The following is a 19,150-nucleotide window of genomic DNA, read 5'->3' as shown; positions in this document are numbered from 1 at the left end:
TAAAATAAACAGTATTGATTATGGAGCTTTAAGATGTGAGAGAAAAAACCCTGCTCTGAAACCCAAATGTGACTAAGTATTTTAATCCATTTTTACAGTATTTGGTAAAGGATGAAAACTTTTTTTTGTGTGCTACAAATGAAACAAGCCATGCATTATGCAGCATACACAGCAACAAAGTGACTTGTGCAGAGCTGGAATGAAGTGTTTGAGTGGGTGACATTATCGGAGCTTTTCTTTTTGTGCAGCGGACGTCTTTGCGACATGCCGAGCTGTAATCCGTTGCGAGGACATGACACGTGAGGCTGCAGCTTTGTAGACGTTCATCCATTGATGTTAACTTTCATTTCACTCTCTGTGGCCCATTCAATGACCCCTGAGTGTGAGAAAATTAACTTTTATTAGAGCTAATCTCCTTTTCCTCTGTGTCTAATTAAACATTGTGACTCAATTTATGGTCAGTGTGCACTTCGGTGTGCTGGCTACTGTAATTCTGTGACCTGTAAGGGCACCCATGAACACAACAGAAAATAGCATGATGGTAATTAAACCAGCAGCTGCAACCTTACCCGTGTTGCGGCTGGCCCGCTCCGCTGCAGTTAATAGGTGAGAGATGAAAGTGTATGAAATTATAGATGCATGCTTGAAAGGCTGGCAATTATGTGAAACTGAAGGAGGCTCGAGGAAGGGACTATTAATCAGAAGAGTGCGGTTTGAAATTTCTGTGAAGCGCTCATTGTGGTAAAATCCCATTAACAGGCATTCTAGTCTGAAGGTGACAGTAATGCTTTTATTTTTAGAGAAACGCCGCGACGTGTCAGCTTTTTCAAACCCAGACAAGGGCACAGTATGAGACGCCGTCATTTCACACTTCTTTGGGATTTTTAATGGAACATGAATAAACAGCAAATTAGTCTTTCGGGTGAGTTCTGAAGCTTGTGTTCATAATTGCATACAAGAGAATAAAGACAACAGTGAGAAGGGGCCTTTCTTACCTGATAAATAAAAGATCAGGTTTGCAAACACGAACAAAGGAAGTATCTTTATTGGTGCATAATATGAATGCCTGAGAGGTTTGTGTGATCTTTTGTTTTGCTGTCTAAAAATTGTTATTGTTTTGCGCTACTCCTAATAGCTATATTTGTTCTGAATGCATCAAAGTACTGGGAAATTGGCAAACTTGGCAAAGATAAAAGGAGGTAAACTAGAGCGGCAACAATAATTCGATCAGTCTACCGACAGCAAAATTAATTAGAGACTATTTGAAGCTATTTTCATTATCAATTATCCAGTTTCAGCTTTTTAAATGGTACACTTTGTCTCTCTTTGATGTCTTATAGCATCATAAATTAGTCAGCAACTTAACTGCTGGTTGAAATGGTGGAAGGTACATTTTAATGCTGCTTTGTACTTCCAGAGATGTTTGGGTGCTCTGACGATGACAGAATTGAATTTTATTGCTTAAAAGTTTGCTACATTTTTTTCTAAATCTTGGAAAAAACATCAGATGATTAATTTGTTTAGTATTATGTGTTGTTTATTATATTTATTGATACTCTGGTGTAATAATACTACTACTAATCAATCAATCAATCAATCAATCTACTTCACTACATGTATCTAACTATTGTATTGGGTTATCTATAGCAGTATAAAGTAGCAAAACAGCAAAACAAAAGATGTAACTGAGGTTTTATTAATTCTTCCTGACCACCAAAGTTCATTGTCATCCACATATTTAATAACATCTCTGGCAGGCAGGAGGAATTAAATGGGATTTGTTGTTTTGATTAAGTTTTTTGCCGTGGTGTCAAATTGGGTATCAAGAAATTTGAAAATTCTGGTATTGGGACATTTTTACGCGCCACCTACACGCATATTTTAGGAGTAATTTGTCCCAAAAGAGACAATTTTGCAAATGCACAATAACTTTTTTTTCAAGTTCTTGTTCAATGTTGGCCTTGATAAACATGAAGTGAATGTCTGATATGATCTGATATTTAACCAAAATGAAAAAAACATGTTATTTTTACCTAAGTAAGACTTTATTTGACTAATCCTGGACTGTGCTTTAAGTGTTTTAGTGTGATTTTTAATGCAGTGTATTACTTCCATCAGAATAATCTTGCCCTGTAGTTTCAATATTTTTACTGAAGTTTGACTTTGATTGCAGGACTTTTACTTGTAACAGAGTAGGCCTGGACTGTGTTATTAGTATTTTTACTAAAGCATGATTTTTGAATGCAGTATATTACTTGTAACAGAGTATTTCTGGAACATGGTCTTAGTACTTAAGTAAGACTTTGAAGTCAGTACTTTTATTTGTAACAGAGTAATCCTGGCCTGTAGAATTAGTATTTTTACTGAAGTATCACTGCTGGTTAGACAGAACACTATTGTTTCTTTCTTAATATCTGCTGATTAAACAACTCTTTATTAACAAAAGAGGTAATGTTAATAATCTCCTGATGTCTCTTCATGTTATTTTAGATGCCTCCCTAACCTGTGTGAGCACGGCGGCCGCTGCTCTCAGACGTGGAGCTCCTTCTCCTGCGACTGCTCGGGAACAGGATACTCAGGAGCGACCTGTCACAACTGTGAGCATTTCTTCTTTGCACTTTCATTTCTTCAGCCAGTCTCAAACCTGCTATTACACCCTCTGCACCCCCTCATATATTCTGGGTCTACTGAGCTGTGTCATTTGATTCAGCACACACATCTTTACCTGTCTTGCTCATGGCTTTCTTCGATTTGTGCAGCTATGAGAGGTATAACCAGAAAAGTAGTCCCGCTTCAACCTGATGTGACCTTACAATCATCTCTGTTATTCTCACTTTAAACATTTCTGAGAATGTGTGTTTTTTCTCTCTCGCCATATCCTTAAATAGCTCATGGCTGACTTTAAATTGACTCTACATGTAGGAGTTTTTCCTTACGGGTGTCATTTTTTGACGCTCTGCAACATCGCCTTGATATTTGCTGTGCAGACGGCTCTTGGAAGCTATGTGTGAAACTCCCCCTGCCCCAGAATCCTGATTTTCTTGTTTATATGCAGGCAAGCGTGGTTTTCTTTGCATGTTGGAGGCAACATGACAGATCAGAGTGTCTGCTGAATTAGAAATAGGCCTTTTTTTTCTTCAAGTCAGCACTCATCAACTTCCCCCAAAAACACATACAATAAACATTTTCCATCTACAGCTCCAAACTTTTATCTGAAACTTTAATATTTAAAACTGGATTCTGATGGACTGCTGGTTGTTGAAACTCTGCATGCAAAGTGTGGATGGTAGATTCTTATTGAACCTTTCCAAAACCAGAAAACTGATAAAACTGCTCCACATTTTAACACAGCTAATTAGCTCAAATATTCATTACTTCCAAAGCTTATTCATTCTAAATTACTTTGTGGGGGGTACAAGAAAATAACTGTAAAATAACAGTGTAGTAAGTGTTCCTGGATGCTGCTATATCCCAGTGTAAGGCCATTTAAGCAGCTCTGTCCTTGTCTTTATTTTAATTTGTGCAGGCTCACAACCAAACTTGTTATCCATAATAGAGTTACGTTCAGTTAGTTGTCATCCTAAAAGTCTTTTTGGGAAGACTTCAAGAGCCAAATCCAAGTAACCAGGGTTGTTTCATAATGAAATACAACTATGAGTTTTTTTCCTCATCATACTTATGACACCAGAATAAACCAGCTTCACATTACAACACAAGAGCAACGCTCAAAAGTTTGGACACACCTTCTCATTCAATGGTTTTTCTTTATTTTGAGACAAAGTAGCCTTAAACCTTTTGCTTTGATGCTCTCAAACACATTAAGAAGGCAAACATTTCAATGGTTAACAAGGTTATTTGAAAACCATCCAGGTGAGCAGCTCATGATGCTGACTGAGAGAAGAACATCAAAGCAAAAGGCGACTAAAATGTCAAATAAATCTGGTTTCTTTAACACCTTTTTGTTTACAACATAATTCCATAATGTGTTGTTTCATAGTTTTGATGTCTTCAGTATTTATCTACAATATTGAAAATATAATAAAAATATAAGAAAAACCATTGAATGAGAAAGTGTGTCCAAATCTTTGACTGGTGCTGTAGGATGGGGTCCTTTACATCTCCAGTGTTAGGATGCATGTTGTTGTGGTCTGATGAAGGAGGAGAAGAAGCCGAGAAGTGGCGTTCAATGCACATTTTTAATCCACACAAGCTCGTATTTAGTTCTGGCCTGCAGCAGAATGAATAGAAGGGTTACAGAGACTGAAAGTATTTAAATAGTCTTGGTTCACTGCCACCTAGTCTAGTACATTGAAGGTTCCTAAACATGGTCCTTTTATGGTCTGCCTGTCAACACAGATGGAGTCAGTGGAGGCTGACATACCTAAGTATAAAGTTTGGTATGCATTCTTACATCGAGTCTGTAAGAGGTTCTTTGTTCTCATGATGCTGTGTTCCCCAGTTCTATATATCACATAGGAACCTGAAAAATGTGAAACCGAACTGCTCATGTGCTGTCACAGAATTTTCAGATTTGTTTCAAATGCTTTTATCTTAACAAAATTAAATTTGGTTCATGAATCCTGTTCAAATCCTCAACATTTTTGAGATGCATAAATTTAACTGGACAGTGAATACACTGCCACATTTTATTGGTAATACATTTTCATCAAGCCTGTCAGTCGTCATGTATATAACTGGAGTGAGCCTGTAGGAGTGGGTGCTGTGCTTCAATCTGCATTAGAGTGAAAACAGTTTGAAGTTGGACTTGACTAGAACAGAAACACATTCACCGATAGTTTTTAAAGGGAGACACTGCGGGTGACGAGAGCAGGGGTAGGCAACCTGAGGCTCCAGAGCCACATGTGGCTCTTCAGGCTTCAGTGGCTCCCTGTGGCTGTGATGAAAAATTAAAGAAATTAAACAGTTATTTCTTTACATTTTAATTTATCATTGGTGTAGACTTATAGCAAATTGTTTTCTTTAATTGTAAAAATGTGTAGCTTATATACGATGTTACATTTTTTTTTTTTTTAATTTACATTTTAGTCAACTAAGGGCACTCTCACAACCCAAAGCTTAGTCCGCTTCAGTCGAACTCTGGTAATGGATCAACACATTACTGACGACTTGAAGCTCAACAGGAGCCTTTATTTCCAAATGTTCAGCTCCATGTTGCTTTGTTTATCTGTGTTTACATTTTTCACCACCAACTTTCCAACCAATGAGAAATAAAACTGTGAGAAGATTTCCAGCCCTAAAATGTGCATCAAAGCTAACAAAAGTCTACGACCCAGCAACTGAATTTCAGAACCTCGAGTCGAAGTCCTTGTCCTTGTCCTTGTCCTTGAGTTTCCTTCTCTAGACTAGCTTTCAATTCCAAATCTCCTGACATATTTTTCCAGAATCCAGCCTCTCATTTGCACTTGGGTCCTTGCTGCATTTTGACAAAATCCTGTTGATAAATGGTCATTAAGACGTATTAGTAATGGTGGTAGGCTAATTAAGACTTAGCAGGCTGTTTTTTTATTGTAAGGCTCAAAATAAGGTTTGCGGCTCCATTCTGATATTATTTCTCTTTTTGGGCCAATAATAGCCGTGATTCGACTAGGGGGAAAAGTGGCCACCGGGAAAGTCTCAGGCCACACCCTCTCAAAAGTCCGCTCACTCTGCGTGTCTCCATTACAAGTTAGCCCCCAGAGGGATTTAGAGACTCCGGAGGTGACGTATGGTTTTCGCCGTCGTTAACTGTGCACAACGTCAGCAGCTGAAAGCAGCATGGCTAATTATGCACAGCGTCTCCGCTGATCATAAACATAGTGATTGTGAATTAACTGCATAGCTAACTGTGCACAGAGTGTCTGGTGCTTGTTGTAAACAAACAGAGATCGCTAAGTGAACACCTGCAGCAGCAGCACATACACACTGTACTGCTACAGAGCTAACTGCCGCTAACAGTGGCTCTTCTTAACGAGCCGGCCTCCGGGGGTTGTTGGATTTGTCTCCAGTCACTTTCGTGAAAAATAGTGGCTAAGAGGGTCTGAAAAGTCACTAAATTTAGCAACATAGTTGGTAAGTTGGCAACACTGCTTCGCCGGCTTTTACAAATGGCGTGTGTTGTTGTCGTGTAGAGTACTACGTCCCGCATCCCGCTTAGTAGGTAACATCCTGCTTAGTGATCTATCCAATCAGTAACCAGGCTGTTTCAGGGGAGGAAAAAGGCCCTGCTCTTCCACAGGGACGAAAAAGGTCCCGACAAAAGCGTACACCGGACTACTCTATTCAAATTAGCGGCGTATCGGCGTGTGAGACCCGCCTCATTCCGGGTATTGCCCGGTAGTGGAAACAGCCCTTATGGCTCTTCTGTTAGTAAAGGTTTCCGCCCCCTGGACCAGGGTAAAATATTTTTAAGAAATAGATATCACAATTAGACTTCTCCAGTTTATTACTAACATTACAGTTTATGTTTAAATGTGCAAATTGGGCATTATCTTATTAACCATTTGCATACATTTCCAGAACAGGAATCTTAATATTGAATAGAGTCAGATTCAAAATTCAAATGTTTTTACAAATGGACTTTTTATCACTTCATGAATCTGAACAGCTGAAAAAGCCCTTATGTGAAAGCCTGCAAAATAAAGATAGAAAACAACTGGAATGTTTGGTGTATTTAAGTGCTACTGAAGTGAAGAATTCTGACTCAGAGTTTGGGGAGAAATCTCCAGACACAAATAGACAAAGTGTAGTAAAATAAACCCTCTAATTGGATGTTTTCTTTCCACTGGTCTAATGGAAAACATGTTATGGGCGCAGAAAAACTTAAAATTGACCTGCATGCATAAAAAACATGTTTATTATTTCTTTGACCTTACCATATGAAAGCAATGGCTTATAAATAGTTTGTAAATATAGATAGATTCCGTTCCAATGACTCAGCCAGGAGACAGCTGTTGAAGCGTGGGCTGATTCTGGGAGGAATAACTCCCGTTTGTGTTTCTTCCAGCCATCTACGAGCCGTCCTGCGAGGCCTACAAGCTGATTGGCAGCTCCTCGGGCTTCTACTCCATTGATCCAGATGGGAGTGGTCCCCTGGGGCCCACACAGGTATACTGCAACATGACAGGTGAGATCATTGTAATTCACACGTTGTCACCTTTACCCTTTTTGAGTTCCACTGAGAACTGGCAGAAAGCTCCGTGCAAAGAGTCCACTCACTTAGAGATCCTGCAGCATCGATCCGAGCCACAATGACTATCTGACAGTTTGTGATCCAGTAAAAAAAAATCATTACAGCCACTCAGGGCAGTCCCTCAGAGTTCAGAACATCATCTTTTGTAAATTGTTCATGTGGTTACACTACAACATTTCACCATCCTCAGGTGGTTTCACACCTAAACTTAAACAATTCTACCTGGGCTGTTGGTAAAACCCTTTGGAGTTTTGGGCTGTTTTGTCCATTTTTGAATCCTTTTCATTCTGCCTGTATACACAACTTATAAAATAATGCTTACCATGCCATGTTGGTGTCATTCTTCTCTTCTTCTGAAAATTATGTTTTTTACTTTTAATCAAACATGCTCAGTGAATAATTTTACATGTTGCAAATATAACAAATTAGAGGTAAAATGAGGATACGATCTAGTTATATATTTTTATACTAATATATATTTGACTGTATCTCAGGTTTTATTCTCATTTCCTGTTGTGGCAGCTGGATTTCTTTCAAGCTTAGAATCTGTAGTTTGTAGCTGTAACCTGGGTGATAATTTGCCATTTAATAAAAAATCAATACCGTCAATAAATATCAATGAATGCAAACTCATTACTAGAATTTATCTATTTATTTATCTATTTCCAATGCAAAACAGAATCTTTTGGTTATCTTTTTCTTATAAAACATTTTTCACAGAGAGAGAGAGAGGGGAATGAAACGCAAATATAACATATAAAAGATAAAATGAGGAGAACGTCGAGTTCTGTATTTTAATGCTACATATGTTTCACCTTATCTCTGACCTTGTTTTAGGAAGGACAGGTAATCAGAGTTTTGCCTTGGGATATTATCCTCATTTCCTCGAGTGGTAGCTGGGTTTCTTCTTTTTCAAGCTTAGAATCTGTATTTTTTAGCTGTAACCTGTGTGTTAATTTACCATTTAAAAAACAATCAATACCATCCATAAATATAAATAAATATCAATAAATGCAAAACTGAGCACTCGCCCCCTTATCCCCAGTCAGACATATTTGATTGAAATTTCACATTTTTTTGTAAAATAAATAATCATGTTATGTTTCCAATTAACTAATTGGTGTGAAAATAGAGTCTAACTTCTTATCTTTCAACATGTGTATCGCTTTAACTGTGTTCCTTAGCTTTGGGTTTACCAGAGTCAGCAAAAGGACGCTAATGCCGGTGAATAAGCTGTTTGCTATGTTCTAATCTTAATCTTCCATGTCCTCGCTGAAAAACAATATATATATATCTATCTATATATATAGATATATCTATATATATATATATATATATATATATATATAGATATAGATATAGATAGATATATACATGAATGAAATCTCACAACACCAGAAACTGCGGCATTGCATGTGTCCTGATTGGGCCAAAAGTACCGATTGGTGAAATAATTACTACAGAATCTTTTCATTATCTTTTGATTTACAAAAAACATTTTCATAGAGGCAGAGAAAGAGAGAGAAACTAAAGGCAAATATAAGGTACATAAAATGAGGATAAAATCCATGTATGTGTCTTTATAGTGAAAGCTGTCAATCCCTCGTGCTGAAAAAACGTTTGAAAATTGCAGCAAATGTCACCCTGCAAAAGTATAATTTCAGAAGCTGAACTCCTGTTAAATTTACTGCTCAGGAAACAGATATATGATCAAGCTGTGTTAGTCATGTATGTATTCATATAAATCTTTTAGTGACCATGGTGACTAAAGCCTGCCAGCCCATTCATTAGAGCCCATTAACCCATAAGTGCATATGTTCCTACATCACACTTATTTTTCGCCTTGCCTCTTTGTCTTGATTCCTGACGTGCAGTCGATTTGAGGAAATAAATACATTAGAAGCATTAAACCGTGCATCAGCATCTTTCAATCACCACTGTTTGATTTTCCCATGTGGGTCTATGGTGAGACACTTGAGCATTTCTCCTTATCTATCAGATATCACTTTTCTTCATGAGTTAACTGCATCGCTGATTCCAAAGACGCTGTGTTGAATGTCAAAGTAAAACAAAATCAGAATTCATCTTTACAGAAAAGATTAATGTTTGAACATTAACCTCTTAAACCCACATCACATATGTACATATGTAGGTACATGTATATGATTAATATGTGTATATAGGTCTGTATATATTTGTAAGAACTATTAAAAGGTGAAGGCTGCCTTTTATGTTAATTGTTATTATTGTTTTTTATAATTATTGTTTTCTGGGTTGTTGGTTTTTATTATTATTATTTATTTTATTTTATTATAATTTAAATTTTAAAATTTTTATGGGGTGTTGGTTGTTTGTATTTGGTTATGATGATGACGATGATTAGTATTATTATTGTTGTTGTTGTTGTTGTTATTATTATCATAACTGTATTATCGTTTGTTATTTCTAATAAGCTATTATGTTAAAAAAGAAATAATAATTTAATTAAAAAACACTTTTTGCCTACAAAAAGGCAACCAGGACCACTAACCGTCTACCTGAACTCCTTCATTCAGGTCCACACAAACTCACTCACTACTCTCTTCCACTCCTCTTGAAATGCGCCTGGCTCTTTCGCTGCTACAGAGCTATACGTCACCAGCTAGACTCTTCTGTAATCCCCTGGTGGTGGAACAAGTTACCAAACTCTATCTTAACTAGTAGTTTTATTGCCTTAATCTAACCATTTCCTGTGAAAGTTTATTTGAAATGAAATGACGGAAAGCTGACACACCATCCCAATGCTTCAAAAACAGAAGCTAGAGGAGTATCGAGAGCGTCCCTATCTGAAGCCATGAGCACTGACAGCTGCAGTATGTGTGTACTTTGTTGCCATACGGGTCCTAATGTTTACTACTGCATGTTCGTTAAAAAGCTTTCACAGTCATTCATTTTATTAGCTTCCAGCTAAAGCATTACGAATGATTGTGTTGATACAGCATCCTGCCTTCTCTTGTCTTAAACTTTAATTAAAAGGCAGAGAAAGTTATTACATTATTATTGAGCGCCCCCAACAAATAAGGCACGGCCCTGTTGGACTCAAGAAGCATCCTGGGCTCTTCAGTGAAATCAACCATGCACAAGTTATGGCTTCTCAAATTAAAATATGTTACAACTTAACGAGCTTACAAGTCTAAAGCCACACTAGTGGCCTCTAGAGGATGCAGTTTTCATTAGAGCATTGGGTCATTAAAGTCAAAAGGGTTAATCCCCCTGGGAACACTAATCTGCTCAGTAAATTTCATGGTGGTCTGCCATTAAATTATGAGACATTTTTTTTGTGCAAGACTGACGTTCTGGACCGAGAACATCGCTGTAGAGAAGTGTCCCGCATGGACATTCATTTCTCAGTGAATTTCACAGCAATCTGCACATTAGAGTTGGATTATCTGGTGCATGAGTCATAATTTTGACCTGATTGTGGCGCATTGGTCAGGATTCAGCAGAACTGTTAGGATTCATCTGAAGGTTAGTTATTAGTCAGGTAGGAGTGCTCTGATCATTGTTTTGTCACTTTTTGACCCACTCTTGGGACCCATGGACCAGTTTGGGTGGAAACACATGAAACAGCATGGAGGAGGAGGAGGAGGCTTTGTGTTTAGCGAGACAAAAGCTTGATTTGTCTTTCTTGGAATTTCTACTTGGAACCTGTATTTTTTAGCTGTAGCTCCTGTGTTCATTATCCATCAAAATTAACAGTCAAAATATAAATAAAAGCAAATTTAGCATCACAATTTTTCCATCAAATTGAATTTTTCTTTATCTTACATCTAAAATGTTTCTGCCAACTTCTGCGAAACAGAATCTATCAATTATTTTTTGTTTTATAAAACATTTTTCATAGAGAGAGAAAGATAAGGGTTAAAGTTAAAGGTACAGATTTCATGATTCATTATAATAATAATATCAGAATATTGAATCAAGTTGGTGCTTTGAAGGCACAACAACTGCATTGCAATGAATGTTATATATATATATATATATATATATATATATATCCTCTATTTAACCAGGTAAAAAGTCTGGTTGAGATTAAAAAAAGTCTATTTTCCAAGAGAGACCTGGCCAAGAAAGCAGCATAAAAAGTGACAAGTTACAACATTTAACAATTAAATACAAATAAAGACATCATAACATCAGTGAAAGAGCCTCAAGTAGAGACTCATACTGAGCAGTCACATCAACCAAGGGAAATTATTTCTCAACTCAGACAATTTCAATTCTTTTTGCAGATTGTAAAGGGGTGGCGTAAATAAAAAGCTTTCTTACCTAATTCAGTTCTCACTCTTGGCACCAGCATCTGTACAATGATTTGCGAGTGAGACCGTGTTTAGTTTGGTTTCGACACATGTATGCACACAGGTAGGAGGGAAGCAGCCCAAGAATACATTTATAGATAAAAACTAACCGATGAGACTGCCTGTTAGGTTAGACAGCATCTGTCAAATTTAAAGCAACTTCCAGCATAAACTACAGCCACATGTTATCTTCTGTTAATAAAAAGATCACTTTGTTGGTTTTTCAGATTCAGATAATGACGTCTTTGCACACCTCTAATCTGCACATCTCTGCCGTGGCAGGCATGTATGTAAAGAGATAGCCCACTGAGAGGCCTGTCTGAGTTGTAACTGATGAGTTGTCTGCACTTGCCAATCTTAATATTGATTTTGAGATTTCTTTGCACATTTAAAAATCTGATTAGGCACACATGATTTGAGATACAGTTACACAGCTTTCCACACACATTTGCAAATAATTCCTCTGTAATAATGGCCCCATACATGACCTGGGATTAATAGAAAAAATAATAAGAAGCTAAAATGGAATTAAAAAGGAATAAAAACAAGAATAAGAAATTAGTGATTATTTTGGTGGACATGACATTAAATAATAAAAAAAAAACATACACAGTATCCTCACTAAATGTCAATATTAATCTGATTACATTCCCATTTGACCTTTTGTTATTTACAGTATCTGATCACTGCAGTGTACTGTTGCATTCTGATGGATTGTGTTAATAGTTTTATGTTAATTGTGTAGAAACAAAGGTCTTTTGAGTTTGGGGACGTGGACCTTCTATTGTGTCTCTGTATCAGTGTGATCTTTTGACAGCGGGGACACAATGTGCTCCGTATCACCTGAGCGATCACCTGAGATGTGACATTTGATTGACGGGGAGCCGGACGCGGCCTGATCCACGGCTCTCATGACATGTAGGACAAAACACGTCCAGCTAAGTTTTGACACAGTGGAGACAGTATTCATCACCGGGCTGTCACAACTTTCTCGGCTACTTTGTCCTTTGCAAGGTTAATGTAGCGGTGACGTTACAGAGCACAGCGCTGCCTCCTCTCTCCTCTCTCCGCTCCTCTCTGCTGCTCCTGCCGTTCTGTGTTTTCTGTCTTCTCTCCTCACAAAGCGGAATTGTTCTGCAGCAGATATGCCTCTACTTGACCTCAATTAAGGAATCTATTAGAAATGTAAATAACTCTAAGCCTGACAACCTGATGTGAATAATCACAAAGTGGAGAGGGATTTTCTCTAAAGCAGAGTAAACACCGAGTCCAGATAATGAAAACTGAGCACGGACGGAAATAGGAATGATTTTTGATGGTTTTTATTGTCCAAACTCTGGACTCCCTTTTGTATCAATTGTCTCACACTGTTAGCAGAAGATGTTATTATTATTATATGTTAATAGCAAACGGCTGTGATAAGATTGTGTCTTGTAGTGCTGTTTATATTCTAGAGGGTTATATTAGGGATGTTTAAAGGAAAAGTCCACCACATGCCCAATGTAGGTCTGTTGCAAAAAATATAATATGGACTTACCATGTGACATATGGCATGGCCAGGATCATTTTGTGTTTACATGCAGGTTTGTTTACTTAATAATGTCAGCAACACTTGATGTTTGACAAACAGCAGGATTTACAGACTGTTGTAAGACCTTGGTGCAGCAACTAAGCTCAATAACCAGAAATTAAACATAATTTCTGCTCTGTTCTTTTATGTATTGCGGAGATTTTAATATTAAAAAAAAAAAATTCACATTTATGTGTGGATATTCTTAAGTTGATTGCTTTTTGAAATGGTGTACTTGCATTATAATCCTTTAATCATTACACCAGTGGCATATGCAATAATATTGTTTATCACAATCATTTCTGCAACAGTATATCATTGAACAAAAAAAGTTATTGTTTACAGGCATATTAAATGTGGCCAATGGTTCAAATAATGCATAAATTGTATGTAAAAGGCCTATGTCCAATCAGTGTTGATGGTAAGTGTAGCCCATAAAAGCAGTAATTTCTGCAGTGTGCTGTATTGACTGAGAAAGCTGAGCTGTGCCTACATTTCCCAAGATGCATTGCATGCAACTTAACAAGCTCGCTTTTTAGACTTACAAATAAACAAAATAACCTCACAAAATGTCAAGTGAATAATGTTACACCTAAACAGAAAAATATAACTCACGTTTCTCTCTCTCAGCGAACTAAAAGAGGTAAAACTTCCATGCAAAGTAATAGACACTTGCTCGAGAATAATTCATTAATTTCTGTAGGAATCAGAGGGAAATGTGAACCAAGGCACCAGCAGTCTGTGTTTGCTCTCAGCTGGTTGGGTTCTGGAGGACATCCTCTCCACTGCAGCCTCAGCTTGGCTCAACATATGCCACAAATACAGCCAAAACACTGTGAAATGTAGGCCCTGTGCCCCATAACGTCCTCTGCACTCATATTTTATCATGCAGTCTTTGCTGTTGGAAATGCAGCTAGTTTGACATAAGGAGTGGCACTGAGCTGAAAAAGCACCCTGTTGTTCTTCCTAGATCCTAACTACGTCACTGTTGCGTTAATGAATTAGCTAGGATCCGGAAGAACAGCTGGGCTCCAGACACACAAAGAACATTGGCAGGAGATGCCCATACATTACACCCCGTTAGATATGGTTTTAAAATAAGGACATTGTAGGGTTTAGATCATTAAATGCTGGCTTGGAAACAAGTGAAATGAATTGTTTTTACGTCACGCAAAGGTTTGTGAAATGTCACAACAGTAACACTAAAGCTGCAGCCAACAACAGAGTCATTGACTCACTGGTGAACCTGGCCACCATGCTGAACACGTACAGTCAAACAAATCAAAAACGCCCACTGTAATACAGTACGGTTCATTTTGATCAGTTCTTTTATCCGCTGCTGTTTATTTGTGGAGTTTAAAAAGCAGCTTCAGGCTCGTCTGTTTAATCCAATTTCACATTGTGGTTCAGTTTGGTGCTAAATTTAGCCATGTTCTGTGACTTGTATGCATTTTTTTTCATATTTTGCATTTACTTTTTGCTTTAGTTATTTGTTTTTATTCTTTAAAAGTGTGCTTTTCCATTGAATAATATTAGTAAAGTGCATTTAAATTGATGCATAAATAATTTTGGACCTCTTTTATGATTAGGGTGCTATAGCAATTCATTAATTTAGAAATTATATTCTGTCAACCCTAGACTTTACATGTAATGATTTAATGTGACATGTTTTCCCTGCATGAAAATTAAGATCGTGACATTTCCTCTAACAATAATTAAAATATGTGCTTTTGTTTTTAGAGGGATTAGGATTAGAGGACATTAGGTTCATATTATGTTAATGTTTTGTTTTATGCACAGCACTTTACAGAAACTGCTGCATAAATAGAGTTATTAATATTATACTAACACCATAGTTTTTACAGTAAAAGGTGTGAACCGTGGATTCCGGATAAGGTAACATGTTATTTAGGGAAGGAGAGATATTTTACAGTGGGGTTCATGCTAACAGATTCACTGTTTTCTTTCAGAGGAGAAGGTTTGGACAGTAGTGACCCACAACAGCACGGCTCCGGTCACAGTGCAGGGCTCCTCTCTGATCAAACCTCACGTCATGACGTTTAACTACAGCGCGTCAGCCGAGCAGCTCCGCGCCATCGTGTCCGGCTCCGAGCAGTGCCAGCAGGAAGTGGTTTACAACTGCAAGAAGTCCCGCCTCTTCAACACAAAAGGTGAGAATTATTTTACTCCTGCTTCAGTATGTATGAGCTGATATCAAGACATTGTTTTATGCAAATAAAAAATGTAATGTGTCATGGAGAACGAGGTGTAGGTGGTTGATGAGAGCAGGAGGCGAGTGGGAAAAGATTTAGTTCAATGGAAATTAGAATTTTTATACTATCTAATAAAATATTGCTCTACAAGCTGCTATTTGAGCTCACTGGGTTGGGTTTTTTCCATATATACTCAGAGAATATTTGACACAGGGACACAGGATGGGATGTGGAGTTGAACATCTTTATTATTTCCCTTAAAACAGCTGAGACGGAGCTGCCGGTCCGGCCCTTGACCACTTGCTGCACATGTTTGTATTTATGATATTACAGAAGGGAAGAGGAGATTCTGTTTTGTTGACTGGATTTGGAGACAGGTTTAGTGGGCGTTCAGACTGAAAACTGCCCTGCATGTAAAAGAAAGACCTGCTTGGTGGAGGTGTGGTGCTTCAGGGACCGGTGAGATGTGAAATATGATCCAGGGATTTTTATATATAAATATAATTATTATTATTATCATTATTATAACTTTGATTTGAAAGGAGACCTTTTATGCTAATGTGGAGGTATTTAGGTTTCTAATGGAGTATGTTTAAGTGCTTTGATGTTAAATTTCCTTATACTGCTGTGGGAACTTCTTGCTTATATTTGGAAAATGTACTTAAAGTTTTTATGCTCGCTTGAGGTGTTTTTTGTCTTTTTCGAAGAAGAGGAAATGCGCTAAACAAATAAGTTCTGACATAGCGAACATTTTACTCACATGACTGATCAGCTGTTTCCTCTGACATGAAAGAACAATTAGAAGTTGCCCAAATGAATCTAATTCCTGAAGACATATTTTCTCTCATGGGTGGCCAAAGTTGTCTGATTAACAACTCTTTTTTTATATTTTTTCTCTCTCGCTCAATCTCTTTTTCTTCTCCTGATTACTGACAGATTAGCCTACAGCTATACATCACACTGCCATCTTCTGACCAAAGTACGTTTATGCAGCTTTGTTTATTCGTACTAAACCAGTTGATGGAAATGTACCTAATTCACGTTTTCTTTAATGCAACATTTCAAAATTTCACTTTATGACTTCAATGGAAACGCAGCTAATGTTTGAATGATGGTAGCAGTGATATTTTGGCCGTTGGGTTTACAATGTCTTATTGTTGTTTTAGTGCACTTCCTCTGCTGTTCATGTGAGCACCTCATGGTATCTAAGACAGGACAAACTGTATGTTCTGCATTGAACTACCATGCTGTGGCCCTCTCTCCATGCTGCATGTAGTAAATGTTATTATTTATCACAGCATGTCTGTATTTCTTCAGAGAACAAGCTCTTTACATTTCAGAAGAAATTTCTCTCACACTGCCCATGGCTGCTGAAGTATACTGACACCTTTACCATGAAAATCACTAGTTAAAGCTTCTGAACCCAAAACTCATAATAGATCATGTAGGAATTTGATCCAAAACTGGGGAGAAATTAACATCAGCAACCAAGATCAGTGTAGAACCAGGAGCATTGTACTGTATGTAATATTAACACTTTCGAAATGTGATGTGTAAATGAGCATTTATAGAAACCCAACACGAGCTTATGCCAGCTGGAGCCGAGAGTAAAAGAACTCTTTGAAACAGAGTGTTCAGAATGGTTGGAAACTTTTTTCTCCCATTAATTACTTTCATATACAATTTCCACATTATTTGGAATGTTGGCCTCATTTAATATGAACATCCAACAATGAAATAGACCTGTCACCAATTTTTGCCACTGATATAATGATAATATAACAGGATAATAATGTAAGTACACCCTTTCAAAACGCAATGAACTTTTAATTGTGAAGAATCTTCACACATGAAAACGTGAAAAAAATGCATTGAATATAAAATCAATAAATAGACAAACAGAGCAGCAATGATGGTAAAACGTGTCACGATAATTACAATATGGATTTATCATTTGATATATGGACATAACTACAATCATTTTGTGTTTCATTGCAGGTTTGTTTACTGAATGTCAGCAACACTTTAGCCAACATGATGTCTGACAAAAAGCAGCTTTTGCCAATTTATTATAAGACCACACAGTGCCTAAGCCCAATGAACAGAAATAAAAAATACTGAGACGACATTATTGTAATTTTGTGAGCAATTTATGCCACTATTATAATGATTATATAATTGGATTACAATGGAAATACACCCTTTCAAAGAGCAATGGACAAGAATATTCACACAAATAAAAATATAAAAAACATCCTCAATGAATAAAAGAACACAGCAGAAATTATGTTTTATTATATACAATCGGAGATATGGTTTTATTATGATATAATTATGGTGACCGATCTACACTGAGACATTGTGTGTGATAGCAAATAAGGAAAAGTATTTTAGGTAATGGGTCCTCTTTATTCTTGAAGGCTTATCAGACACCAAAACACTACATGAAGGTTTTTAGCAGGATGCTTGACAGTAGAAATGTGGTGTTCTTCAGATGAAGTCACATTGTTTTGAGGCAAAAGTTGAGCAACTTATTTGGCCAGCCTTGCGTCTTGCCAGACCTGTCTGCGATACCAGACTGGCCCAGTTTGAATGAATAAGGAGCTAAAGTGCACCTGAACATGGCTTCAGTGTGCAGCTTCTGTGTCTCGACTGTTTTGTGCTCTGCAGCATCAGGAGAGTGTTTTTGTGACATTGTGAATTGAAAGTGAGGCTGTCACAATGGGAACTTGCCTGCTGCTGCCTTCTGCCCCGCTCTTCTTGTTATATTTTGACAATAACTAGAGAGGCGGTCTCCAATCTTTTTGCGCGCATTCATCTTGAACTGCTTTGGCACCTATGGTGTCCCAAGCATCCAAACATTTGCTCTTAAATCATGAAACATTCATGAAACATTCATGAAGTCCCAGATTCCGCCATTCCCCCCGTTCCCTGGGTGCCATGCATGTGCAAACAAACAAGTTCATTATCACACCAGACATCAAAGAGAGACAGGAAGCAGACTATTTTATAGCTGCATGAACACTTTCAGAAACAGTCTGGGGTTTTTTGATGGCTGCCTTTGTTGTTTGAGCTCAGAAATCTCCTGTGGAAGAAGGTCAAATGTGTCTTTGCGCGGTGCGTGTACACACAAACAGTATCACTTCTGATATCAAACATACTTTACAGCATATTCAGATTAATTATTGGGCGAAATTGTGTAGCATGCTAATTTACAGGGACAAAAACAACAACAGCAGCTGCTGGAAGCATCCTACTGGGTTTATAGATGCAGGAATTTGCCAAGAAGTTGTTGGAGTTTATCTGTATAACATGTCCCCTCTCTGACATCACTCCTGTCTGTCTCTGCTGTTTACTTACACATTGATGTTTAGTCATTGAGTGTCCTTGTTATGATGCTCAGCTGTGGCCTCATTTACATTGTTAAGCACTTGTTTTTTTCTCTGTCCTTTCTCCCATCGTTCAGGTAACTGTGTGGCTTTTAGCATGACAGAGAAGTTCAGAACATTCACAACAGGGACATAATGACTGCTCTTTATGGTGTATTTTTCTTTAATCTTTCTTCTTGTTTTCGTATTTGTATATTTCTTCAGTGTTGATACATTTATTCAGGTTGCGGTTTTTCCAGGTGTATGGAAAATAGTTTTCTGTTTTCCTTTTGTTAGATGTATACTATGCAACATTCATTCATTAATTATCCTTAACCGCTTATTAACCTTAACAGGGGGCTGAAATCGATCCCAGCTGACATTGGACAAGAGGCAGGTACACCCTGGACAGGTCTCCAGACTATCACAGGGCTGACACATAGAGACAGACAATCACGCTCTCATTCACACCT

At 37.5% G+C, this 19,150-nt stretch overlaps 1 protein-coding gene across 1 annotated transcript in view; it reads left to right on the top strand.

Annotated features, from left to right (window-relative positions):
* Positions 1–19,150, top strand: part of cntnap5a (contactin associated protein family member 5a) — a 137,048-nt gene that overhangs the window by 68,919 nt on the left and 48,979 nt on the right. Inside the window, exons 11-13 of the mRNA XM_059342270.1 lie at positions 2,491–2,597; positions 7,004–7,123; positions 15,067–15,267. Coding sequence (XP_059198253.1) covers positions 2,491–2,597; positions 7,004–7,123; positions 15,067–15,267 — 428 coding nt within the window. The remainder of the gene's footprint in view (positions 1–2,490; positions 2,598–7,003; positions 7,124–15,066; positions 15,268–19,150) is intronic.

This window comes from Centropristis striata, chromosome 10 (assembly GCF_030273125.1).
Source record: "Centropristis striata isolate RG_2023a ecotype Rhode Island chromosome 10, C.striata_1.0, whole genome shotgun sequence".
NCBI classification, from domain to species: domain Eukaryota; kingdom Metazoa; phylum Chordata; class Actinopteri; order Perciformes; family Serranidae; genus Centropristis; species Centropristis striata.
Note: the sequence above shows the minus strand (reverse complement) of the source record. Positions and strands in the feature narration are given on the sequence as shown.